The sequence below is a fragment of the Cyprinus carpio genome, chromosome A24 (assembly GCF_018340385.1).
Source record: "Cyprinus carpio isolate SPL01 chromosome A24, ASM1834038v1, whole genome shotgun sequence".
NCBI classification, from domain to species: Eukaryota; Metazoa; Chordata; class Actinopteri; order Cypriniformes; family Cyprinidae; genus Cyprinus; species Cyprinus carpio.
In genome coordinates, this window is record NC_056595.1 from 21,951,504 (window position 1) to 21,977,374 (window position 25,871).

The 25,871-nt window shown below is 36.9% G+C and overlaps 5 protein-coding genes across 5 annotated transcripts; 2 read left to right on the forward strand and 3 right to left on the reverse strand.

Moving 5' to 3' along the window:
• The first annotated feature begins 411 nt into the window (after positions 1-411).
• On the forward strand, positions 412-11,453 carry LOC109049205 (myosin light chain kinase, smooth muscle-like). The gene is made up of 13 exons (XM_042714675.1): positions 412-604; positions 675-822; positions 1,027-1,183; positions 1,902-2,213; positions 2,445-2,541; positions 2,617-2,820; positions 3,209-3,426; positions 9,251-9,374; positions 9,473-9,622; positions 10,012-10,141; positions 10,289-10,373; positions 10,459-10,599; positions 10,814-11,453. Exons 1-13 carry the CDS (start codon positions 600-602, stop codon positions 11,017-11,019), a joined length of 1,977 nt encoding a protein of 658 aa, XP_042570609.1. The 5' UTR covers positions 412-599; the 3' UTR covers positions 11,020-11,453.
• LOC109049206 lies at positions 4,015-6,711 on the reverse strand. The gene is made up of 5 exons (XM_042714686.1): positions 6,230-6,711; positions 5,788-5,868; positions 5,439-5,519; positions 4,789-4,941; positions 4,015-4,518 (listed from the first exon to the last, which is right to left on the reverse strand). The coding sequence occupies exons 1-5, from the start codon at positions 6,413-6,415 to the stop codon at positions 4,228-4,230; spliced, it is 792 nt and encodes a 263-aa protein (XP_042570620.1). The 5' UTR covers positions 6,416-6,711; the 3' UTR covers positions 4,015-4,227.
• On the reverse strand, positions 11,440-17,388 carry LOC109049463 (bifunctional coenzyme A synthase-like). Its single transcript, XM_042714680.1, has 10 exons — positions 17,199-17,388; positions 15,502-16,213; positions 14,802-15,016; positions 14,254-14,385; positions 13,245-13,434; positions 13,067-13,131; positions 12,892-12,976; positions 12,714-12,811; positions 12,110-12,256; positions 11,440-12,015 (listed from the first exon to the last, which is right to left on the reverse strand). The coding sequence occupies exons 2-10, from the start codon at positions 16,175-16,177 to the stop codon at positions 11,944-11,946; spliced, it is 1,680 nt and encodes a 559-aa protein (XP_042570614.1). The 5' UTR covers positions 16,178-16,213; positions 17,199-17,388; the 3' UTR covers positions 11,440-11,943.
• A 1,086-nt stretch (positions 17,389-18,474) lies between these two features.
• Positions 18,475-22,775, forward strand: LOC109049464 (tRNA pseudouridine(38/39) synthase-like). Its single transcript, XM_042714691.1, has 7 exons — positions 18,475-18,739; positions 18,869-19,307; positions 19,964-20,235; positions 20,363-20,546; positions 21,764-21,873; positions 22,043-22,221; positions 22,359-22,775. The coding sequence occupies exons 2-7, from the start codon at positions 18,888-18,890 to the stop codon at positions 22,628-22,630; spliced, it is 1,437 nt and encodes a 478-aa protein (XP_042570625.1). The 5' UTR covers positions 18,475-18,739; positions 18,869-18,887; the 3' UTR covers positions 22,631-22,775.
• On the reverse strand, positions 21,623-25,870 carry si:ch211-40k21.9 (THAP domain-containing protein). Its single transcript, XM_042714692.1, has 4 exons — positions 25,711-25,870; positions 24,646-25,304; positions 23,690-23,761; positions 21,623-22,483 (listed from the first exon to the last, which is right to left on the reverse strand). The coding sequence occupies exons 1-3, from the start codon at positions 25,773-25,775 to the stop codon at positions 23,748-23,750; spliced, it is 738 nt and encodes a 245-aa protein (XP_042570626.1). The 5' UTR covers positions 25,776-25,870; the 3' UTR covers positions 21,623-22,483; positions 23,690-23,747.
• Position 25,871: the final 1 nt, after the last annotated feature.

Genomic DNA, 25,871 nt, shown 5'->3' on the forward strand with positions numbered 1-25,871 from the left:
TATCTTATATAAACACAGAAAGAAAAGATGAAATCAATATTATTTTAACATGTACCTGTAATGTGTGTGTGTGTGTATATATATATATATATATAAATCACACTAGTGTCACTACTGACTTATAAAATAGAATAGAATAATAAAATATGTTAATGAACAATAAGGATGTATCAGTTATTTATTTGTCTTATATTTATGTACTTCTGATGCCTTTAAATATATATATATCACAATTAAATGTTAATGTAGGGTAGAATGTGGGTTTGGAAACGGATTTCTATAAATTGCATTCAGATGGTCTCATTATGCCTGTAGCCAATCACACAAGCCTTCTGTGTCTAACTAGTCAATTATGTGCCAGATTTAATTACCCCCATTGCAAGTCACATGACTGATATCTATATGTACATGTCTTGTTCAAGTTCATGAGTTTAATGTGTGTTTCACTGCAGACGTCACACTCAATAACACAGCCAGCTATAGTTCAGGAGTGTGTGATTTCTGATTTAAGGAGTTTTTCAGTTTTGCCTTCAGTTAGATGTTAACGTGTTACTAGCCATTTAAGGTTAGGCCACAATCAGTGTGTTCTTACAAGAGAAATGAGGTACTTGTGAATATGGAGTATCTACATTGTGGTTTAAAAACCAGAACTACTTCAGTCTGTGTGTCAGTAGACTCTCCTTCTGTTTTCCAGCTGCAGTAGCTGAGTTTTTGGATCCCCAGAAGCAGGTTGTGGTTGGTGTTGGAGGAACCGCTCGACTGCACTGCCGCTTCAGAAGCTCTGGGCCTGTGGCTTCCTGCTGGATTCGTGACAGTGAAAAGGTCTGAGCAGTTTGTGAAGTGGAACATGTATTTAATGGATGTGATTCTCCACACCTGTGGTTCCTCTGGTAGCACACCTGTGTGAACTTGAGAATCCACCACAACACACCAGTTTATTTGAAAATCATTGAGCAGAGATGAACAGAACTGGGGAGGGGAAAAAAAAGCTTGTTTGATATTTTCAGTGTGCCTGTTTCTCATTAGGTTGTGTTCGAAGGACCGCGAGTGTGTGTGACGAACACCAGCAGTAGCAGCACCCTGGTTCTGTCTGAAGTTCTTCCTGTGGATGTGGGAAGTTATTCTCTTTTTGTTTGTAACCGAGGAGGAACCGCTCACTGGACCATAAGCCTCCGAGTCATTGGTGAGAACTTTCAAATCTAGATTGCTTTAGTCCTTAACCTGTTCTTTAGTGTGTAGTCAGTATATATCTATGGTGATGGCATGACTGCCAGTAATCAAATTACCTTTTTGTTCTCATGTGTTATTTTAGTAGAAGTTATATACAGTTTTAATTTATTAATATTTTTTAAATATATTAATATTTGAATTGGCTTTTTTTTTCCATTTTCAGTTTTAATTCTAGGTCAAGATTTAGAAATTATGTACTTATTTTTAATTTTAAAATGTGTGTGTATATATATATATATATATATATATATATATATATATATATATATATATATATATATATATATATATATATATATATATTTTGAATTTATATTTTTAAAATCATTTTAGAAATGTGGTGTGGCTTTTTTATCATTTTTATTTTGGTGTGCATTTATTTATTTTTATGCTTTATCAAGTTTTTTTTGGCATTTTAAATTTAAGTTATAGACATTGTGCTAGTTATGTATTTTTTCATATTTCTGAAACTGGAATTTTTATTTTTTACATTTTAGAAGTATGTACACTTTTGTTTGTGTATATATGTATATGTGTATAATGTTTTTCCCCATGTAATATTTTTCCCCTATAATTTTTTTAATAAAAAAAAATTATATATATATATATATATATAACTCCATTTTATATAACCTTTTTTTTTTGTTCCAAATAACCTTGTTTCTCCCCAGATCGTCCAGACCCTCCAGCCTCGTGTCCGTTCGTGTCCCAGCTGACCCACACATCTCTGGTTCTGTCCTGGTCTGGGCCTTGTTTTGACGGAGGTTCTGCCATCACAGGTTACGTGGTTGAGTTTCAGAGGCTGGACCGATCTGAACCCAGTGACTGGACTGAACTCATTAACCAGTGTCCGAACACCTCGTACCGGGTCCGCTCTGGTCTGGACCCGCAGGGACAGTATCACTTCAGAGTACGAGCCTACAACGCAGCAGGAGTCAGTGATCCCAGTGAGGAGTCAGACTGCATTAAGATGAACACTGCAGGTAGACAGATGCCAACTTTTAAACCATTTAAATACATGCAAAATGCATATACATCTGTTATAAAAAAAAAATCATGTTTTTAATATGAAGCTTAAATATTGTGTAAAAAAAACTTTTATATATGACTTATTTAGGCAGTATTAAGTATATACAGTGCAGTAAGAATGCTAGTGTTTCTTTTTGAAGTTAGTGTTGCTCAAACAAGAAATTAAAGCCAGATTAATGTTACAGGTGAGCCACTACAGGAAGTGACCTCGTATGTGGAGGTTGTGCCTGACACCACACACAAAGCCAGGGATCATTATCAAGTCCATGAAAAACTAGGAGTGTGGGTATTAGTCTATTCATAAAATCAGGTCTAAAACTGATCTTTATCTTAAACGATCATCTTATACCTCCGCAGGGGGAAGTTTGGGGAGGTGTACAGGATGACCCATAAGCAGACGGGTCGGGTGTGTGCTGGGAAATTCTACCGGGCCCGTGTCTCCAGAGAGAAAACCGCAGCACGTCAAGAAATCAAGCTGATGAAAGAAATACACCACCCGAAGCTGGTGCAGTGTCTCGCAGCCTACGACACCCCGTCAGAGATTGTCATGATTCTGGAGTAGTGAGTTGAAAATCTTAGTAATCTATTTGTTTTTTTAAAGTGACACACGAGATGGCTTTTTCAAATATACACACACTATCTAAACATTTAAGTGTTATCTGGAACTGTTATGCATGTACTTCTCTTCTCCATTAACATTCAATTTTATTTAAAATTTGATGTTGAGGGAAATATTAAAATATTGGAAAATGCATTTAATTTAATGGCTAGAATGCTCATATCATGAACGTTTTCAGATTTAGAATTTACATTTTAGAATTTCGAAGTGGTCGAAGTTTGTTTGAAAACTCTTTTTGAAAGCTAAAATGTTTAAGCTTTCAAATCAAAGCTTGTGTACAAATGAAGCCAACGTGCATTTCTAACCTGTAACTGTTCGGCCTTGTTAAAGTATTGCAGGTGGGGAGTTGTTTGAACGGATAGTAGATGAGAATTTCGATCACACCGAACCCAACAGTGTGAACTACATGCGTCAGATCCTGGAAGGAATCCAGTATATTCATAGCAAACGCATTGTTCACCTCGACCTGAAACCAGAGAACATTGTCTGTGTGAACAGCGCTGGGACGCTCATCAAGATCATTGACTTTGGATTGGCCAGCAAACTGGGTGAGTGATTCATTTTTATCTTTACCCCAGAGTGAGTCAAACAATTCGAGTTAAAGTACCAAAACAGGGTATCCACAGGATATTTACGCTCAAATTTGAGACCTTTAAGACCTTTCTTAAGACCTGCACAAATAACTGAATCGTGCATGTTGACTAAACAAAATCAGAGCTTTTTTTTTAAGCTCTATGAAAGTAACGTACAGCCAAATATGGTGACCCATACTCTGAATTCGTGCTCTGCATTTAACCCATTAAAGGGCACACACACACGGAGCAGTGGGCAGCCATTTATGCTGCGGCGCCTGGGGAAACATTATAGTCAAGTTAAGCCATATTGCAGTTCTTGTCTTTCCGTCCCCAAATTTAAAACCTCTTAAATTAAGACTCTTGTACCATTTCAGCCTTTTTTCCCCCTTGATTTCACAGTTAAGGCTCAAGCTTATCAGACAAAAATGCATGTCTGGGCTGTTTTAACTGAAAGAAACTTGCACATCTTAAAATGACGCATCTTAAAATCAGTGCCATTGGTTTGTTTTAATATGCACACTAGAAACTACTTAAGATACATTAATAAGTTACTTGTGTCCTAATTCAACAATGGTCTAGTCCTGTCTGTGACACTAGGCCTTTATGGCCTTAAATTTGATAAACTAAATTGAAGACTTGGGACCCGCAGAAACTCTGAAATATAAGTAAAAAAAAAATCCCCAATTTTGTAATTCTGCATAGAAACTTTATTTCTCTTATATTCACATTTTGAACAAATCGAGATGCACTGCAGTACGTTCATCCCTGTCTGTGTTATGTTGGGTTATGGTTGGGGAAGAGCCACATGAGATGTCCCTTTGAGCATTCCCACTGAATCCGAATCAGACTCCCGGATGTTAACGTTTTAAACTCCTGAACCGGCTCTCCACACTGATGGCAGGCTCTGAACAGTCCCGTCAAACTGGATTTGTTGACCACCCATTTTCTTTCCTTCTGATCTACTATTCCTCTTGTCATTGAAATGGGATCAGATGCTATATCAGACAAAGATCTCATGGCATTTAAGCGTTCCTCCAATCGCAGGGCAGTCTGTGCGAGTTCCTCCTACAAGACAGAAAATAATCAGTAAGCAGTTTGGTCACAATTGAGTGAATTGCTGATCCTAAACACCGTTTTGATCTAAAGGTTTACTTATTGCTTAAATATTTTCATAGACAAATTACCCTGGTGTGCATTTCTTTGCAAAACTAACATTTTAATAGAAAAAGTTTAAGAGAATGGTGAAGGAAAAGCAGCTAACAAATGTCCAGCATACACTGATTCCACTGTAGGCATTTTCCAAACTTTCCACTCAACTGTCCTATTTTTACCAACCTTTCTTTCCTCCCAGAGCACTGCGTGGTCTTCCTCTGTAGTTGTGCTTGAAGATGAACTCTGCTCCATCATACAGTATTGTTCCGCACTGTAACCCATCCTGACATCTGGGTCTGAATCCTCTATTAGTCGTTCAGGCTGTGCTTGTTTATCCTACATGGCAGAAAATGGTGACGCATGCAAGTTATAATGCAGTAGTCACCACAACTTTATATTTAATATAAACTTCTAATGATGAGCGGTCAGATGTTGTACATTTATCATTTTAAATTTTGTATGTGGCTCATCTGATTAGTCTGATTTTAGTTCTGAATCAAGTGTGCATTTTAAAAACAGACTAGATTTACAAATCTTTTGGTTCACATTCTAATTCTAAATGTGAAAAATGAGATTCACAAGATTTTCCAAATATAGGCATGACTACATTTGTTGAAATTTTGCCAAAACATAGAAATTTGAAAATGTTTATAGATTCTAAAACACCATACATATATGGTTGAAAATAACTACAAAGTTGGAGTTGAGTGTCAAACAGTTGGAGCCAAATTGTTTGCTGGAATTTAAATGTTGCACTAAATTAATTGCTGCATTGCAAACCAATGCAATAATGGCACAACCTGGTCACAAAACTAGCATATGTGAGCACTCACCGGCTGATATAGCAATAGGGGAGGGACGTCGTAGCAGATCTCAAGGACCTCAACATTCGTGGACTGGAGATCTGGACTAGGCTGAGGGGAATCAATTGAAGACAATTCATGTTTGAGACTGTTGTATCAGATGCAGTGTAAACCAAATGCATATAAGATCTAACAGTTTGACGTGAGTTAGTTAACTATTGCAAATAACCTTTAAAGAGTGTGGCATAGGTTGACTGACCCAACAAACCGTCCATTTTGCTAGTGCAATATTTTCTATATAACCCCCAGTTTATATATTTCCACATTCATCTCAACAGCAAAGTGCCCCAATTTATCTGAATGCACCTCAGTTACAAACCTCAGATTTCAGTGCAGATGTTGATCCTCTCTTTCTCTGAGGTTCACTGGAATTGTCTTGTGAAAGATGTTCACCACAAACCTAATAAACGAAAATGTGAAAACGTGAACTCTGAACTACGCCTTCCCGACCCACAAAATACATTTCTTTAAAAAAATATATATTTTTCAAAGTTCTAAATGGTCACACGTGTACGTTTTGCAAGAAAACGCAAATTTAGTTTCTTTAAAGTTACTTGTTTAACTTTAGCTATTTCTTTTTAGCTAAGTTAATTGTGAAATGTTTGGCAGTTTCTTAGTGGAAACTTTTGTTTTGTTTTACGTAAGCTGGCGCCATACTGCTTGATGTGTAGCCATGGTTACCAAAAGGTCATACGAAACTGATAACATTTGCGAGGTATCTACATAGTCCTTGGTATCCATCCCGCAACTAAAATCTCTAACCTGTCCAGCAAGAAGAAAGCCAGCTCTGGGTCGCTCTGAAACCCCTTCAGATCTCGGAACTGCGTCCACCGCTCGAACGCTCTGCCGAGATCGATTCTAGTGTTGCCGCGAACTCTACTGCTTTCCCGTTTCGCTAGCAGACTCTGTGCGGCTCGAGGTGACGGTTTCCGTTTAGAACGAGCCATAATCCGTGATGACTAGCTGACTGTTTCGTAAAATTACCTACACTTACTGTAACCGCTAATCCGCTAACACAACCCTACGCGCCTGACTTTGTGTTTACGGACGTGACGTAATCACGTAAACGCGCGGTTTCCTACCAAATCCGACCCGCCTCACTTAAACAGACCCCCATTCACTACAGCAAGCATATAATGTTGTTTTTGTCAGTAAGAATATTTTAATGTACTCGCTTAGTAATTCAGCTCACGTCTATTAAAACGCAATCATTTAATCGAGTAGCTGTAAAGAGCTTTCAGTAGTTCTCTCGCTCTTCGTGAGCTTTAAGTGCGAATACCAGCACTGCCATTTGTCGACGTGGAGCAGCATGACCGTCTCTCAGACAAATTCCCTTTTTTATTTATTGCACAAATCTAATTCAATACAATAACAAATACAGGACATGGAACATATGGGGGAATACAGAGGAGAGAGAGGGGGGAAAATTAACTAATTTATAATTTACTTAAACCGTTCTATAATATGAGACCATGTAGAACAGAAGCAAATATTTTGCAGCTGGTTTTAAATGTTAGGTTTTTTTTTTTTTTTTTTTTTTTTTTTTTTTTGATTATTCTTTTTGAGTTTATGACATTGAACTCATTGTCAGAAATATCAGAATGGAAAGGAGCCTTACTGCTGGAAATACTACAGAGTTGATAATTGAAGCCATAATTGTTTAGAATAATAACAGAAATGGAATAAATGTGAAATGCATTCTTCTCCCTCTTGGCAGAAAGAGCAGAGTGGAGAAATATTATGGTTAAAGGTTAAATTGACATACTTATTACAAGAATAATAATTTTAAAATTTTCTTTTACTTTAAGCAAACTTATTTGGCACAGTCCATACCTTAAATTAATATTTGGGTAAAGTGTAGCCCATTTTGCCTATGCTTTTATAACACAATTGTTGCATTTTAATTCCCTTACCTGTCCAACAGAAAAGCAGAAACTTGTGCATCATTACTCACGGTTTCTCCGTCATATCTTTCCACCTTGTGAATGTTGTACCAATTTATTTGTTAATCTGTGTGTTCTGACTATTCAGAATTTATTCAGAACTTGTTTCTCCCTAATTCCTCTCCATCTTTTAAATGTTCCTTTCTAAAATAGCCCACTGCTTGTACACATTCAGAAAGTCTTCCAGTTTTGTGTACGTTCACACAAAGACCATTAGAGTCTCCACACAGCATTTGACCACTGGACTGACAAAAGTCATTTCAATTATATGAAGTGTTTTCTCCACATTTGCAGTTTCAGTGTTTAATGCACTGTTTTTTTTTCTTTGCATTTTTATCAATATATGGTACAAGATCAAAATGTTTACTATTTAAATCAATGTGATAAACATGTTGGGTTGAAAGTAATCTTAAAGTAATATAAAAAATTATTATTACCTATGTGTAATATAACGCATTACATTACTAACTACAATTGTCATGTAATTTGCAATCAGTAATGGACTACAATTTGTTAGTAATCTATCCAGCTCTGCGTGTACATAATTTAGTTCTTTACCTGTCCAGCAGATAACAAGCAACCTCCGCATCATTCTTCATGCCTTTCTCCACCTTCAGCGCTTTCCATCTGGAATAGGCCTCGCCGACGCTTATTCTGTTTTTCTGCCTCAGTCTGTCTCTCTCTCGCTTCACGTCTGTCCTCTTTTGCTTCCTCGGCAGAGTTTGTATTGTCTCAGTGGTTGATGCATAACAGTGATCCATTTCTTCCTCTGAAACTTCTGAATTGAAGTCCTGGCTGATCAGTAATGGACCACTCACAGTCTCCTAGAACAACCCATCTTTCTGTTTAATATGGTGTAAATTACGGTACTTTAATGCATTAGCCTATACATGAAGTGATTCTAAAATAAGTTTTAAAACTATAATAAATACAAATGTATGCCTGCTTAACTCTAACTCCCTCTGAGATCCCCCCCAAGCTGTTTCCACGCATACCTCTGGTTTTTGTAAACAAGGCACAGCTGTGATCGTCGTGCCTCTCCCTCATCTGCTCTGAAATCGTCTCGTGAAAAATGTATGAAATGTGATTTGTTGCTTTACCTGTCAGTCATGTGGCCTATTGGGTGGTCCGGTCCTTGGCTATTCAAAGTGGCCAGACCTTCTGCAGTCAGTGTCAGTCTGAAGCTCTGGCTTCGCAACACTACTATAATTACATAAGCATAAGCACACAATGCAACACTCATTGGTGGGTGCATACTGCTGACGATGGCACCAGATGTTGGCAGGACGGGAGGATGAAGGCTGGGGCGGGAAATGGTAATAGCCGTTCACCAGTAACAGCAGATTATTAGTGAATCCCGATGAAAATGAATAAATGTTGTGTGGTATGATATGATTTCAAGTTGTCTCTATTTAGTGTTTATGTTCGGCTCACCATCAAGGTGCCTCTTCACAAAATGAATCCACCTCTTCTTGGTATCATTGTTTTTAGGAAACTTAAATAAGGAGACCGAGCTGTTTTGTAAATAATCGCAACCAGGTAATATGCATTTACATGACACAGGCATGGCTAGCTAGCAAACTGTAAGATGTAGTAACTAACTATAGTGTTAGGGGAGGGGCCATGCTCAGTGGCTCCAGTGCGTCACCGAGATGTGATTTTAGCCCCGTCCATTAAAAATCATGAACTCAAAGATGCACTAGCAAAACAGTTTAATGGTCTGTTTAACTCCACAGTTCATTACTAGGTAGTTCACAGTCTTTGTAATGTGTTTTCAGCTATAAAACAATTTTTTTTATATATAATATAATTATTATTATTTTGTTTTTGCCATTTTAGAGCCTGGGAAACATCTGATGGTGTTACATGGGACTCCGGAGTTTGTGGCCCCAGAGGTGGTCAATTATGAGCCTGTAGATGTGGCCACTGACATGTGGAGCATTGGCGTCATCTGCTACATCCTGTAAGGGCTTAGAATGAAGCAGTTTATGGCCTCCAGCTCCATTTCTATTATATTTACTAATATGTGCACTTTCAATTTTCTTTTCCACCGTTTCCCAGACTGAGTGGCGAGTCTCCATTCCAGGGAAACAGCGATGCCGAAACCTTAGCTCTGGTTACTGCAGCGCAGTGGGATTTTAACCCTGAGAGTTTTGATGACATCACTGAGGCCAAAGATTTCATCAGCAGTCTCCTGAGGAAGGATAAGAGGTGAATGAAGAAATGTCAATTGAGAAATTCACATGGTCACATGCATGTTTTACTATATTCAGCCAATGATCTGTAACAGTGTTATTTTAGTATAATTATACTTTTTTTTTTTTTTTTTTTTTTTTTTTTTTCTTATTTTCAGTTTTCATTTTTTTTTTATTAGGTCTTTAATGTCTGTAGTTTTTATTTTCAGTTTTAGCTGAATTTGTTAACTTTTTTTGTAACCTGTTCATTTGAGTCTCGTTTTTATTCAACTGATCATTTTCAGTCAACGGTCATTCAAAATGGTTGTTAAATTAAAAATGGCAAAAGTTATGAGTCTCACAATCTGCATACAACATTAGAGTTTTTTTTTTTTTTTTTTTTAAATTCCATTTTTACACTCCTAGAACAAGACTATCATGTGAGAAAGCATTAGCTCATCCCTGGATAGCTTTATTTGATGATTCCAACTCCAGATCAGCCAAATCCCTTAACAAAGACAAGATAAGAAGGTTCCTGGCCCGACAGAAATGGAAGGTATGGAATTTAAAAAAGTTACTTGCAGCTGTTTTAGAAACAAGATCTCCGGTGGTTCATCTCCGGTGGTTCTTGATTTTTCAGGTGGTCATAAATACTAATTTTCTTTTAAAACTACAAATCATGCACACATCTGTTCTGTCGCAGAAAACCGGTAAAGCCCTGCTTGCGCTGAAAAGGATGGTTCGCTGCAGCAAATTTGATGCACCGCATTCTCCCATTTCTGTAGATGGTAAGACACGTGAGAATCTGTTTGTCCAACTGCTACAGTGTTTAGAAAGCCATTATTATGCCCTCTTATGATGTCACTATTTCAGCAAATGCTCTGGGCAAAGAAGCCGAACAAGCTGTGGCATCTCTGGAAAAACAGTTGTGGAGTGAACCATGTTTCCATCGAGCCCTGCATGACCTCACTGAGAGCTGCGGAGCCACGGTGCACCTGGCCTGTACAATACAAGGTACAGTACTGCTTACAGTGTTCGGCAAAAAAGCATTTTCAATGTTTTTGAAAACGGGTGATACCAGACACTTTTGCAAACCTGCAGAAATGAGAATGCATGGCTAGTGTGATTTGTTTAAAATTGCTGCATCTTTTCAAGATCCTCCTGCAGTGTAAGTCTTAAGTAGGGTTTTTATTGGACCACTATTCACTGAAATGACTTCTGTTTGCAGGATATCCTTACCCTGATGTGGTTTGGCTGTTTGATGAAGCGCCGCTGGAGAAGAACGGACGCGTTCAGATTAATTATGATCAGAACGGCTCTTGCACACTCACTCTTGCTCAAGTACAACCAGGGGATTCTGGGATTTACAAATGCTTTGCGTCCAACAGCCTTGGGCAGGCACTGTGTTCTGCCAGACTCACCGTGCAACTCTAGAACATCAAATCTATGATGTTAAGTGTGACAAATGGCAGATTTCTAAAGCGAAACACAATGTTTGGAACCATGTACAAAAATGATGCAGAAACAAAAGTGCTTTTAAACTATCCACATGTTTGACGTCCCTAGAAGCTGTTTTAATTCACAATTTCTGAATTGTTCTATTGTTAGTCTTTAAGTCACAATTTACTCCACAATCTTAATGTTAGTTTCAAGTTTAATTTCTATCATTTTTTTTTTCTCTGGTTTGAACAATTGTATGCATTTACTAATTAAGACTGAGCACTGAGTTTTTTTTTTTTTTTCTGCAGCCCCTGGGCATGATTTGATTCTGCTTAATTTAAGACAAAGAAATGTTAAAATGACATTTGTTGTACATGCATGTGTATGTATATATGAAGAATAAATGTATTAAAGTTTTATGAAATTAAGAGGTTTTATTTTTAATGGCTAATCCATGAATACAGCAAAAATCATTTTGTAAATTTGCCTGAAATCCCTGACTAGTCGGCCTGTTATGGGTTAATCTGACATTCAGTTTTAACTTTGGTCTTCAGGAGGCACTATCTCTTTCAGAGCATGTATAATCTACACCACAATCCTTGTCAAAGTTTTTTCCATTGAAAATAACTTTCACTGCATTCAGGAAAAAAAGTAAATGGCAGTGCAACAACCAAATATGACAATATTTGACAACAGGCATAAGAACAAATGGTAAACTGTATATTGCAGATCTATTAAAAGTGCTCAAGGTGTTTTCTATCCAACTCTATTTTACTGCATAAGAAGTGGAACTGGCTGATTTGCTTATGAAGATTACAGGTGTTTGATGAAACAAACGGTACATGACTTAAACAGTCGCTCATTTATGCTTCTGAAATGATCAACTAAATTATGAAAACTGGTTGTATTCCTATTGTCTCAGGGTGAAGATTTGATTTCTTCTTGTCTCTTCTGAATCCGCTGTTGTAATAGACTCCAGGCTTTCAACACCTGGGGAAACACGCATGCATTAATGATTAGCTGCATGTTTTGAGGTTAATAAAGCACATCATCCATCGAGTCTTTCCTGATCTGGCGTGTGTACCTGTCTCTGAGTAACGTCAGGTTCCCACAGTGTGCACAGCACTACGTTAGCATGTTCAATCAGCTTTGCATTCGTCCACTGGCTCTTCAGTCTCCTCAATGCGTCTTCCTCCTTCACACCGTCACGCTGGACTATACGCTTCACTGCCTGAGACCGAGAGAGCGTTAACACACCTAAAATGTCCTAATATTGTTACATATACAGTGGGATGCAAAAATCTGTGATTACTAGTGAATTTATATTATCAGCATAATCTAATATGAGTAAAAAGATGAAAAATAATCTTGAGCTTCAATCTGACAAAAAGTCACATGATCAATGTCACTAATGCTACCGTTTAAAAGTTTGGCTTTTTTAAGTTACATTTATGGGCTTGTTAATGCATTTAATGTGAAAGGACAGTAGAGAAGTGACAGAAAAGCATTGGGCAGAGAGATGCACAATGAAATGAAACAATGAAATATTTCATCTATATCAAGTTCTGTTTTCATGTTGCTTTGTGCTGTTTTTTTTTTTTAATGTTTAAATCCCTGAATATGGTCTCAGGCCCTTCGACCTCACAGTTTAAAAATAAAAATGTCTCTCTATATCAAAGCTTTAGCACCTCTTCCTCCGGGATGGTGGCCACCCAAACCTCATGTACCAAATACGTCCATCCCGCCTCCAGCAACACGGCCGCATCCACCACGCAAACATGCTTACCTGAAAACAAGTGAGAATTAATCACACTTGAAACAGAAAAAGTTCAGACAGAGCATGGATGAAAGTGATAAATGCTTCACCCTGTTCTTTTGCTTGTTTTATTCTTTTCTTCACCAGCAGAGCAATCTCAGGCCACACAATATCTGTCAGAGCTTTCAGACGCTCCTGGAAAACAAACACACACATAAATACAACGTGAACAGGATGGAAAATGTGTTCTGAATTCAATTATATTTATCTGTTGAGTTAAATTACCTGGTTACCAAATACTTTTCCACCCAGTACTCGTCTGTTGATGGTCTTATCCTCATTAAGAATATCTGACGGCAAAAAAAAAACTTTTAACTGAGATTTTTCATTTTCTGTAGGGAAAAAATGCAGGTCAGTATAACCGTAGATCCATTCGGTGACTATAAACATAATCTCTCTGCACCTGGGCTGAACTCCTGGATGACCTTATGATAGGCGGATGTTCCCGGCAGGTAGGCCTCGTGACCGAGCTGATCGCAGTCAATCCTCACGGCGCCAAGAGCCTCCAGTCTGTGTGCTATAGAGCTCTTTCCCGAGCCGCTGCCGCCCGTCAGACCAATCACGTACGGATCCAGAGGCAGATCTGCCTGTGGCTGCAAACACAAGAACAGCAAATTAAACCAATACTAAGAGCTTTACTCTATTACAACATTGATAATAGTCAGAAATGTTTCTTGAGCAGCAAATCAGCATATTAGAATGATTTCTGAAGATCATGTGACACTGAAGACTGGAGTAATGATGCTGAAAATTCAGCTTTACATCACAGGAATAAATTACATTTTACCAAATAATAAAATAAAAAGCATTTACTTTAAATAATAATAATATTTCCCAATATTACTGTTTTTGATCAAATAAATGCAGCCTTGGTGAGTGGAAGAGGCTTCTTTCAAAACATTACAAAAATCTTACCAACCCCAAACTTTTGAATGGTACTTTATAAGAATAAATACATCATCTCAAAAAGAACAGCAATAGAGAAAGCACTAGCAGCTGAGCTAAATCATGCATCACATGACTGAATGGTCTTCATTAAATTACACAGCAGTCATAATGCCATGATTCTTTAAATGAATGTCTGAACACCCATTGATACGGAAGAGACAACAAGTTGTGTCACTCTTTTTGCTTAACAAATGTTTTTTGTGCATAACCCTGCAAAATTGCCAGAGACGTCTTCTATGTAACAATTCATCCTGAATAAGAACATACTATTAACCAAGTCCTCATGAAAAAGTCTTCTTTCCAATAACACTTAGTTAAATATGCCAGTCATGTTTAAAAAGACAAAAATAAATATAACAGTTATGGACAAATGCATGATGTATGGATGAATCGATGAAGTGCATTATGTGATTGTGGATTGTAAGTACTATAAATTAAGATAAATGAATGCGGGATGTTCGTACAGATGGATGTTTGAGCAGCGTGCCCAGCAATCTTGTTCTCAGGCTGGAGGAACTGATCTTCTCCTCCTCGATATCAGCATGATGGGCGTCTTTCAACAGCTGGATCTCGTACAGAACCAGTTCAGCCAATCCCTGCACAGAAAAGACCACTTAATCTCACACTATGAACAAATAAATGACCACAAATGGTGAAACATACACAACAGCAAAGTCCAAACGCACTGGGGTCACTTTGGTCACGAGCACACTGAATTCACATGGATAATTACACACGTCTAGTTTATGACTTACTGGGGATTAAACATTTCCATATTAAACTTCACGAGAAAGACAAGCATTATAATGAATTTATTTGATCAAAAAAAAAAAAAAAAAAACACAGTAAAAGCTGTAATATTATGAAATATTATATGATAGTATATATTTGTTTTGCTAAGATATTTTTAAGTGTGCGAATACACTTTGAACTACTGTATGGCTGTGGTTCTCTGGTCTAACGATGAAGATTTTTATAGGCACTGGATAACAACCAAAAACAACTTTCTCACATTTTCCGCACGCTTCCTGTTGACAGCTTCACCCCCTTTCCTCGTCTCCTCGCTGACCACAATGCACTGCAGCTCAGGGTCGCTTATGGATGGGCCGAAGGGGTCGGAGAGAGGAACGATTTCGTACTTGAGCGATGGTTTTACATCGTTCAGAAAGTCCTGGAGCTTCTGCACACGCTGATAATACGGCTCTATCAACTCCTTCAAGACCTTATCTACACAAAAAGCAGAACACATTTAAGAAATTACAGACCATTTTTTTTGCAGTCCAAACTGTTTTGACACATTTCCAAGCGGTTTATCAGTTGATAACAACGGTGGCAAATCGTCTCAAACTCTACTACGTAGATAAACTTTTAAAGCTTTTTTAGAGCTGCTTTGAACAGAATTAGCATGTCATCACTTGTTCACCAGTGGATCCTCTGCAGTGAATGGGTGCCGTCAGAATGAGAGTCCAAACAGCTGATAAAAACATCACAATAATCCACACCACTCCAGTCCATCAGTTAAAGCTGTGTGTTTGTGAGAAACAAATCCATCATTAAGACTTCTTAAATGTTTTTATCTGATTTGACTCATTCTCTTTCTGACGGCACCCATTGACTGCAGAGGATCCATTGGTGAGCAAGTGATGCTAAAATGCTAAATTTCTCCAAATCTGCTCCGATGAAGGAAAGCTTTCTAGAGGGTCTCCACTTACTTTTTAGTAGTTCCTGGTCACACACACCAATGACAAAGCGTCTGTTGGCCATCAGACAGGAAATATTCAGCAGGGTCTTGTGGGCCCCATGCAGACGGTCAAAAGTGCCGCCAACCACCACATCACTGAACGTCTCTAAAGGTTTAAGTTGTGCACCACTTCCTCCTCTATCAGGATCATCTTCCTCAACTTCTTTTAGTCGCGGGTACAAAAGCACAGATGAGAGACTCGGCTTGCAGACGTAACAGTGGCCTGCGTACTTCTGCAAGCACTGGGTGACCAGCGAGGACTGGCCTGAATCCTGGATGGGGAAGTCTGTGAGCACTACTTCTGGCGAGTGGGACAGCGTCTGTGGGGTGGGAAAAGGACCGTTGTTTCCGCTCAATGCCACAGATTGGGCGCGGACATTACTGAGCAGCACCCTGACGTCAAGGTGAGCACAAATGTCAGCAGCATTGCTGTAAAGGCGGGAGATGAGAGTGCAGAGATCCACGAGGGGCGGGATGTAGACGGGCCGCACCTGCCCACCTGTGCTCAGGTTGAGGCCGGGGTGCAGATGGACGTACAGTGTGCGCTCGACCACCTGGGCGGCAGACGTGAGGACAGGGGCGATGCGGAGAGGGAGGACGTGCAACGGAGACGTAAGCACCAGGATACCGGTGCTGAACATGGACATGATTGACAGCTGATAGTGACTTTCTGATCTTAGACACTGAAAGATATAATACAAATCTGATTAAAATTAACACATTATTTATGCAGTTCCATAAAGAGATACTTATGAAAATGTATATCTTGAATGCAATGTATATGCATAAAAATCTGTCGAATTAATAAATTTAAATAAATTTACAATTATGTATCTTGGACTGTTATTTACATATGCACATATTGCAACTTCACTTGTAATTTGTAAGTACCCACATGCATATTTTTCTACCTTATTTCTATTCTTTTGAGAAGTGAGCTATGAGACAAATAGAATTCTGATCTTCAAAGAGATTTGAAATAAGAACAGAACAGAAATAGCACTGAATTTTGAAATTTGCACACTGATTAAACCCTGCTGTATAAATTAAACCTGGCAAAAATTACTCTAATAATTAAAATAAAAAAGAATCTATAAATATATAGTTCTCATATGAATCATGCAAATTTTGATTAGAATAATTCAATTAAAAAAATGAGAAAAATTTCTGTAATAATTAGAATGATACAAATTTTGATTAATTCAATAAAACCTGGTAAAAATTACATTAATAATTTAAATAAAAAATAATCTTAAAAAATATAGCTCTTATATGTATCATGCATTCAATGAAACGTGACAAAAATGACCATAATTACAATCACACAAATTTTAATTAATTCAGTAAAACATGACAAAAATTACCTTAATAATTAGAATCGAATAGAATAGACATATTGGTCTCAGTCGTGGAACTTTTAATTAAAATCCAATAAACATAAAAAACATTTTAGAATAAAAAGAAAAATAACAGTTTAGAGGAATTTCATACACACACATATGCAGAGAGAACTTCATTGAATACTTTAATAATTTACAGCAACTACAAGCGTTGAAAAATAGCTGATCTCTTATATTTATCCATAAATGATTCCCGATTAGCACCAAAACAACACAGTTGATCCGGAACAACATTCTGTAACGAGAGACTACTTTGAGCAAAACCTACCTGAGTATATTCTGCCGCACAGGATCTTGAAAAATGCTAAATGTGGAATATTATTGCAGAGGACAACTGTCTGGTATCAGTCTTCGTCATAATGACTATATAAAACACTAATGTTTAGCTCAGCAGAGCGAACTCATGTCCAGTTGACCTAGACGGCCATGTGCTGGAATACTGACTGATGATTGGCTAACAGATGGAGTTTCTGCCCTAATGAATCATGGGAAGTGTAGTTTAGCGCCTTTCACTTCCTCCGCCCCTATTCAAACATGAACATTTCTCATCTTATCATTGTAAACGAATGAATGTAATTATGTGATTGAATAATTTAGTACTTTTGATATGAAGAGCACATTTTACATTTGTGACTCATGTTTTGTGTTAACAATTTATTTTACGGTTTACATTACATAACTGCATAATATTGTTTTGTAATGTAAACAAAACATAATACTGGATTTCTGTACCAGATATAATGAACCCTATGCTTTTATCAGCATTAAAATGTTATTCCTTGAATAAACACACTTTTCAGATCAAGGTCTAATGGGGGTGATTATTCAGACATTAATTTAAATATTTTCACACATTTAAAAATTTTCAGAGCTAGAAACAGAAGAGCAATTCATTCTTCAAATCTTGATGAAGGCTGTAATGTACTGTAAATATTTCATGGGAAGGCATCTGACTGAATTTCTTTATAACAGACTACTAAACAAGTATTAAAAGTACAGATTTTATTTGACAAAATACAAAAATAACTTTTCATTTATAGCAATTTCTGTTTTACAAGGTCTTGTGATTATCATCTTGTCTGTGCTGGTTAACTAAAACCTTGCTGGGTCTAGAGGGCCTCGGAGGAGCTTCAGCCAATAAGAACTCCAGAATGAAAGAAAAGGGGGAAACTCGGTTGTATTCATCACATAATCCCATTCTATTCGATGTGTGATCTCTATAATGACAAACAACTGTTTTTATGAGGCTGTTTAGCAGCACAAACATAAACATACTGTTTGTCAGGAAGAAAAATGAAAGAAATTGAATGTAAAGAAAATTTAAATTTAATTTTGTTTTTTATTTTACATTTTATTTACATGTATGCATTTGGCAGACACTTTTATCCAAAGTGACTCAAAATGGAATTAAGGTATACTTTTTATTTTATTTTATTTTATTATTTTAAAATAACGAGGAAGATACAACAATAAAAAGCATATCACACTCAGTGGAATAAATCAGCGCTACAAACCTGTGTAAATATGTCAGGACTTTTATTTTGACGGGAGTCCTTACGGAAACCAATGCACCGTGCTGGCTTTAAAAGTTACTCTTCAGAATTTTTAATTTCGCTATTTTAATGACGCTTCGGGAAGGATGTGAGTATAGTTAAATGAAAATATGTTTGTAGTTTTATAAACTATACTTATTAAATGATTACGAAGCCCAGAAAGTTAATAGGAAGAAAACACGTGGAGACTTGCACATTAAACACCTCTAGTCTACAGGAGCATCTGCTCGAGAACTCATGTCATTATTCACTGAAGGTATGTAAAGCCCTCTGTGAATTATTACATAAATCTCTGTTTATTGATAACGTGGGCAAGAACTGCATTCATGTACATGCACACATGCATATAGTGATAATGCAGATCTCTCTGTTATTTATTCCATAGATCTGTGTTTGTTGTAACCATGTCAGAAGAAGTCCTGCTGGCTCGTGTGAAGGCTTTGGAGGAAGAGGTGGAGAGACTGAAAGCTCAGCTGAAAATAGAGAGAGATGGAGCTGGGACAGAGGAGAGGATTCAAACATCAGCCATCCTCCAAACAGAGAGCTCAAAACAACAGGAAGGTGACGAGAACCGATCCAAAAAGAAGAAACGAGGAGCAGAGAGGCCCTTTGACTTCTCTGTGCATCCTCGCAGACATGTGGCACTGCGGCTGGCGTACCTCGGCTGGCAATATCAGGGCTTCGCCGTCCAGGAAAACACAGACAACACTGTTGAAGCCCGGCTTTTTGAGGCACTGCTGAAGACTAAACTGATCCAGGACAGACAGACCTCCAGCTATCACCGCTGCGGCCGCACAGATAAAGGAGTCAGTGCTCTCTCTCAGGTACTGTGATCTGCATTCACTGAATTTTGTGAGTTTATGATATCGATCATGTTTTCATATATTCTGGGTTCCCACAAGAAAGGAAAATAAAGATTAACCAATAATATTTTATACAGCTGTTACAGTATACATGTTTTTTTCTGTGCCTTATAAATAATATTTAGAACCAGTTTTTAATTATTTAATTTTGACACAATAATAATACATATGAACATATAAATATTTTTATAATAATTAACAACAACAATAAAATAAAAATAACATTTAGTTATTAATAATTATTTCTGCCATTGCATTTATGCATTTTGTGATCTGAATAGTCAAACGTTATTTTTGGATTCCTGATATTTACTTTTTTCTCCTGGTTATATGCATCCATTCTATATTTATGTCAGTGTCTTTTTCTTTTTACTATATAAACAAATTTTTCATTATTTAATTTTGACACAATAAAAAAATAATTATTAGATTATGACTAAAAGTATAAAATGAATTGTGAATATTTTACTACTACTACTGCTATTACTACTAATCATTATTATTATTATTATTATTGATGCAATTACATGTATGCAGTCTTTATGTGATCTGAATAGTCATAAGTTTATTTTCATATTTCTTAGTCATGGATTCCTGATATTTACTCTCTTCTCCAGGTTATATCCATTGACCTGCGCTCAACACAGTATGGAGGAGTTTTAGGTGTGACTGTCCCGGCTGGCGTGGAGGTCAAAGGCAAGGCGTCTGCAGAAGAGTTACCCTACATGAAGATGCTAAACAGAGTCCTGCCACAGGACATTAGGATCCTGCAGTGGGCTCCTGTAGAATCCGGCTTCAGCGCACGCTTCGACTGCCAGTCCAGAACATACAGATACTACTTCCCTCGTGGAGACTTAGACGTGGATCTCATGGCAGAGGCTGCTAAACGGTCAGTTTATGACAACTGTATCCAGATTTACTTTGAGTCTGCTTAAGTATCTGAGCATTTCATTATAAAAGTGGACAACAGTTTTTTATTTTAGAAGTTTCGTGAAATTGTTTCTTTGGCGACGCAGGTATGAAGGAACACACGACTTCAGGAACATCTGTAAGATGGATGTAGGTAACGGAGTCTTGCAGTTCCAAAGGAGCATCTTGTCTGCCTCGATCCAGCCGGCCCAACCCAGCCCCACCTGCCCTGATGACCCACACCAACTCTATGTCTTCCAGGTCAAAGGTCTTGCTTTCCTCTATCACCAGGTGAGGAGCTCATCTCATACTGGAGGCCTACAGAGCTAAAGCTGTGGTTCTCAACCAGGGGGTCTCAGAATACTTTCAAGGGGGCTTCAAGAGGACTTTAAATGACATGCAATTAGACAAAACAAGCTTTATAGAATGAGCTTAAACGATAAGTTATTTCTTATTTTCTTTTCTTTCAAGCACCAGAAATGTCTACTGTCTTGGGTTCCAGACCTGGACACCGTTTTATTCACATATCATTGAGATACTATTATAGTTTTTATTAATAGTTTGAATCAGTTCTGTTTTTTCCTATATTAATTTTTGTTAAGTTTTAGTCATTTTGTAGTGATTCCGTTATTTTTATTAGGTTTTGGGGACACTTTACAAAAAGGTTTAATTTGTCAATATTAGATAATGCATTAGTTAATATGAACTAACAATGTGAAATAGTTTTTTTTTTTACAGCATTTATTAATCTTTGTTAATGTTTAATTATTTGTTCATGTTAGTTCACAGTGCATTAAAGTTAACAAATTTGATACTGAATTTTAAAAATGTATTAGTAAATGTTGAAACATGAACTAAAATGAATAAATGTTGTAGAAATGTTGTATTTAACTAATGTTAATAAATGAAACCTTACTGTTACCGGTTTTGTTTAGTTTTTTTTATATGTCTGTATAGTTTTCATTCATTTTTATTTAAGTTTTAGTTATTTCAGTACATGAAGTAAAAACTAAATGAAAATGGGAGATGTTTTTAGCCCTTTTTTAATTTTTTGCTAACATTTAACAATAATGTTTTTACATTGTTTCAGTTTTAGCTAACTATAATAACACTGCCTGGAAAAATCAAGTAAATTAATAAAATCTTAAAACCTGAAAAGCATTCAACTCCTAAAACTATTTAATAAATCCAATTATTTTAATTCACATTGTTATTTTTTAATAGAAAGTAGGCATGACAATAGATTAAAATACATTTTCAAATATTGTTGTGTACAGTGGAGAACACTGGTGTCAAAAAAGTTGATGTTTATAAATTTGTTGAAATGATTTCTTCAGTATGTAGTAGTCAATAACCATATTTTCCAGTTGAGTTTTGATGTATTCAATTTTATTGAAGTTAACAAGGTGTCTTTAAAAAAAAAAATAGTACACAGTTGTACACTGCGGTGTTTATCAGCAGTCGCTAGCATTCCATTCTGAACATAACCAATAACTTTGCTTTTCCAGGTTCGCTGCATGATGGCTTTGCTGTTGCATATTGGACAGAAGCTTGAAGCACCAGAAATCATTGATCAGCTGCTGGATGTGGAGAAAAACCCAAGGAAACCTCAATACAGGTGAGTTTTATTTCAGTATTTCCAGAGCTAATTCTGGATTCTGAAGTTGTGTATTGCTCAGACCAGCAAGAACTTGATCTTTCACAATAATAACATTTCAGATCTGTAGGAACGTTCATTTTCTTGACTAAATTGGTGACTGTTAATTAAAGTCGCCTGTGTTTTCTAGCATGGCGGTGGATTATCCTTTGGTGCTGTATGACTGCCACTTCGAGGGTGTGAATTGGAGGAATGAAACGGAGGAGGAGAACCACGTCCTGAACTCTCTGTACCAACACTGGGTTCAGAACGCAGTGAAAACCCAAGTTCTGCTCGGCATGATCCAAGGCCTTCAGAAAACAAACACAGGTGTGCGTCCATACTGAAACTACGACTCATATTGACTTATATGTCCGGAATGAAATACTAACATACTGCCTGCTGTTTATCAAAAGAGTTGCATGTAAAAACCATTGTAAAACAATTTTTTGTTTCTGTTTTCTTAGAGATGTCATCTCTGCATTGTTGGCTCATGGAGGGCTCCAGGCAGAGGAAGTACCAGCCTCTTCTGGACCGGCCGCGCTGCGAGAGTTTGGAGTCCAGGATCCAGCACTTCGTGAAGAGAGGAAGACTGGAGCAAGAAGAAGGAGAGAACGGGGAGGAGACGACTGTTTTCAGGGGGAAAAGATCAAAACATTCCCATCTGACAACAACAAGTGAAATCAAGGAGCAAAACCATGGAGCAAAACCAACGGGCTGCCCATTACAAAACCTGTAAACATACTGTTATGACCCACTGTGTTTTCTGCTTTGACTTTTAATGTGTGTGCAAAATAATATTAATGTAACTTCTCTTAGCAGCACAATTACTTAATTTTCAATTGCTTAAAGAAACTCTTGTATTAAAGGATGTGTTCTGATCATGTGTGAATTTGAATTTGAAATGAGATGATGTTGCTCATTTATATACTAGATCAGTGGAAATGCCCTTAAAGTTGGCAATAGCCATTTAGTGTCTTTATATTGTATCGATTAAACCACTGATCTATAGATATTAAATCCATTTGGTTGCTTTATTAATGCCACATCTGGATCTAGAATATGTTGGATTTTTTTTTTTTTTAGAATGTCCTGCTTTATAAATAATTATGTAATATCATATTGTCAAGAAAATCAGTTCAACGCAATGAACTGATGCCAAACTGAAATCTGTGTCAGGATCAGTTCAATTAATCTTAAATATTTAATATATTCTGAAATTAACCTTGACAGTTGTTCATTTTGATGTCTGATATCCAATTTACTGAAAAAACAAACGTATATTGAAATGTTCAGCATATCTGCAACTGGCAGCTTGTTTCCATGCTAAATTTGTACTATAGTGATTCTTAGACTAAAGCTTTTTATTAACCATCTGAGAGGAGAGGAACCAAGATCTCAGATATTTCAGAAATTTACGAATTGTACAATATCAAAAATTGCAAGTAGAACATAGGCAGCCTACAATGCACAAACAAGTCATGTAACAATTCAACATCCCTGAGAAAACGAGTGATGCAAACACCACCCAGGCTGACATCTATGCTGGTTCCTTCAGGGTTTCTTGCATTTCCAAAACCAAATAAGGAAAATAAATTGCTATTCTTTATGTATTCTTCTGATATCTCTTCATCTGAGATCTTTACATCCTCCTGACCAAATCGACTAATTGCAGAACACCGTTCATTTCCCACAGTGTGTCTGTTACAGACCAGTGGAAATGACTGGAAGAATGCTGCCAGAACAAAACCACCTCCTCATCCGAGGCATACAGTGGTCTTGAGTCCGAGGCTCTTACCAGGAGTAATTATTTTACAGCTCTCGACTGCTCTGGAGTTTGAGCTGGAGCCCATGGTTTAGATCCTTTCAGCTGTGGAGACATAAAGGGGGACATTCATTTTTCAAGACAGTATTTAAATATATTTCCTCTTTTTTTTTTTTTTTAAGCTTGCAAATTAAAGAAATAGTTCACACCAAAATGGTTTTTGTTCCTCTCTCAAAGCTATAAGACTTAGAATAAAGCAGGGCTTAAAAAAATAAAAAAGTTAACTGAAATAAAATGTTTTAAAATATATTTTATTTCAGCCAAGGAAATATTTCTGTAATAATAGTTTTATTTAGATTAACTTTATGCACTAAACTATACAGACCTAAAAAATAAAACAACAAAATTACAAAAACTATCTAAAAATAAAAAAACAATGTAAAAACAAACAAAAAAATTATAATGACATTCTCGATGATACTAAAATAACACTTAAATATAGTGCACGAGTCAAGTCGACTTTTATGATAATTTTGTGTCCTTTTTGAAGCTTGACATTATTTTTTGTTAACAGATATTAATCAAAATATCTTTGTGTGTGTGTGTGTGTTTCACTGAAGAAAGAAAGTAATACATGTTTGGAAAGACATGAGGGTGAGTAAATAATGACCGCTCTCAGGGAACCGAGGTTATGACAGTAACCGGAAACGTTTTGTGTAAAATATTAGAAATATTCAACAGTGTAAATAAAATGATATATACTGTATATATTTAGTAACTTGCTTTGCCATCTTTATAGGGTGCTGACTAAACATACTAACTTACAGATATTAAATCCATGTTGTTGCTTTATTAATCCCACGTCTAGACACAGAAAATATATTGAAAAATGTCCTGCTTTGTAATATGTAACTTATCATATTGCCAACAAAATGAACTGATGCTAGTCCAAATCCTTGGAAAAAATGCTATATACTGTTTATACTTACAACTTGCTTTGCCTGAGGGTAACGTGTGTTTCGTCTCTATGAGATCTTTCGCTTTCAGCTCGGAAATGATGGAAGACAGTGAAGTCAGTTTTCTTTTTAACCTTCTAATCGTAGCATTCTTCAGTTTCATCTTTTTTCTGCAAGCCTTAATCTTTCTCAGGACTAAGTTCAAATTGTACTTCAACATCTCGGGCGATTCGGTCTCCTGCATGTCTGTCGTCGAGCTGCTGTCCTCCATGGAACTGCAAGCTGTGTTTGCAGACCAAGAACAGTAGCAATGATCGTGTCTAACTGCAACGACACATATTTCAGTGGGGTAAATCACTGGGGTCCCACTAGTTTCAGTCATGTCTGGATCTTCCTCCTCCACAAACTTTCTCCCGTCATCCCTTTTGAGACAGTACGTATGGAATTCATGGCTTTCCACGCTCCTCTGCCTTACTTGGGTGCGCCGTGGCTGCTTCTGAAAGGGGCCAGGGATGAAAAATAAGGTAGGGACAGCCGTTTTAGCAAGGCACACTTGACCTTTATTGTTTGTGAAGAAGCAACTGTCTTTAAAGTGGTGGGAACATAAGCGAGAAGATGGAGATGGCTTGAAATGATCACGTCTGATGTTCACCAGCCACTGCTGAAGCCGATCTTTATCACCTAATGGGAAACTGATGGATTCAGAAAGAGAAAAAGACAGTCAATTAGATTTTTACAACAAAAAAATATGATTTATAGTCTTTGTGCAGTAGAAGTAGGCCACATCAAATCAAAAAAAGCCATAAAACATATCGAATTCCTTTAGGTTGTAACATCCAAACTGTTTTTATAAGGTTTTAAGAGTTAAAAGTCTGCACACTATTCAAACTAAACTATTCATAAAAATTATCAACACACACACATACAAACAAAACGTTAAAAAGACAAAGAAGTCTTAATATCTGCACATGAACTGCGCGTTAAATAAATAAATACAGTTTTGAACGCGTCTGCTAAATGACTAAATGTAAATGCAAATGTAATAATGTGGCTTGACGATTAAATTTAAAGATTAAATAAATCTAGAGACCAACCGACCGATGGAAACTTGTACTAGATCCTGGTGAATGACGATTTGTACAATTCACAGCTGCACACGACATGTTAAATATCAAAACACTGACACATCTTCACAACAACAACAACAACTTCTGTCTTTGGTTTAGCGGCGGCGCGCAAACGCTAACAGCGCATTACTG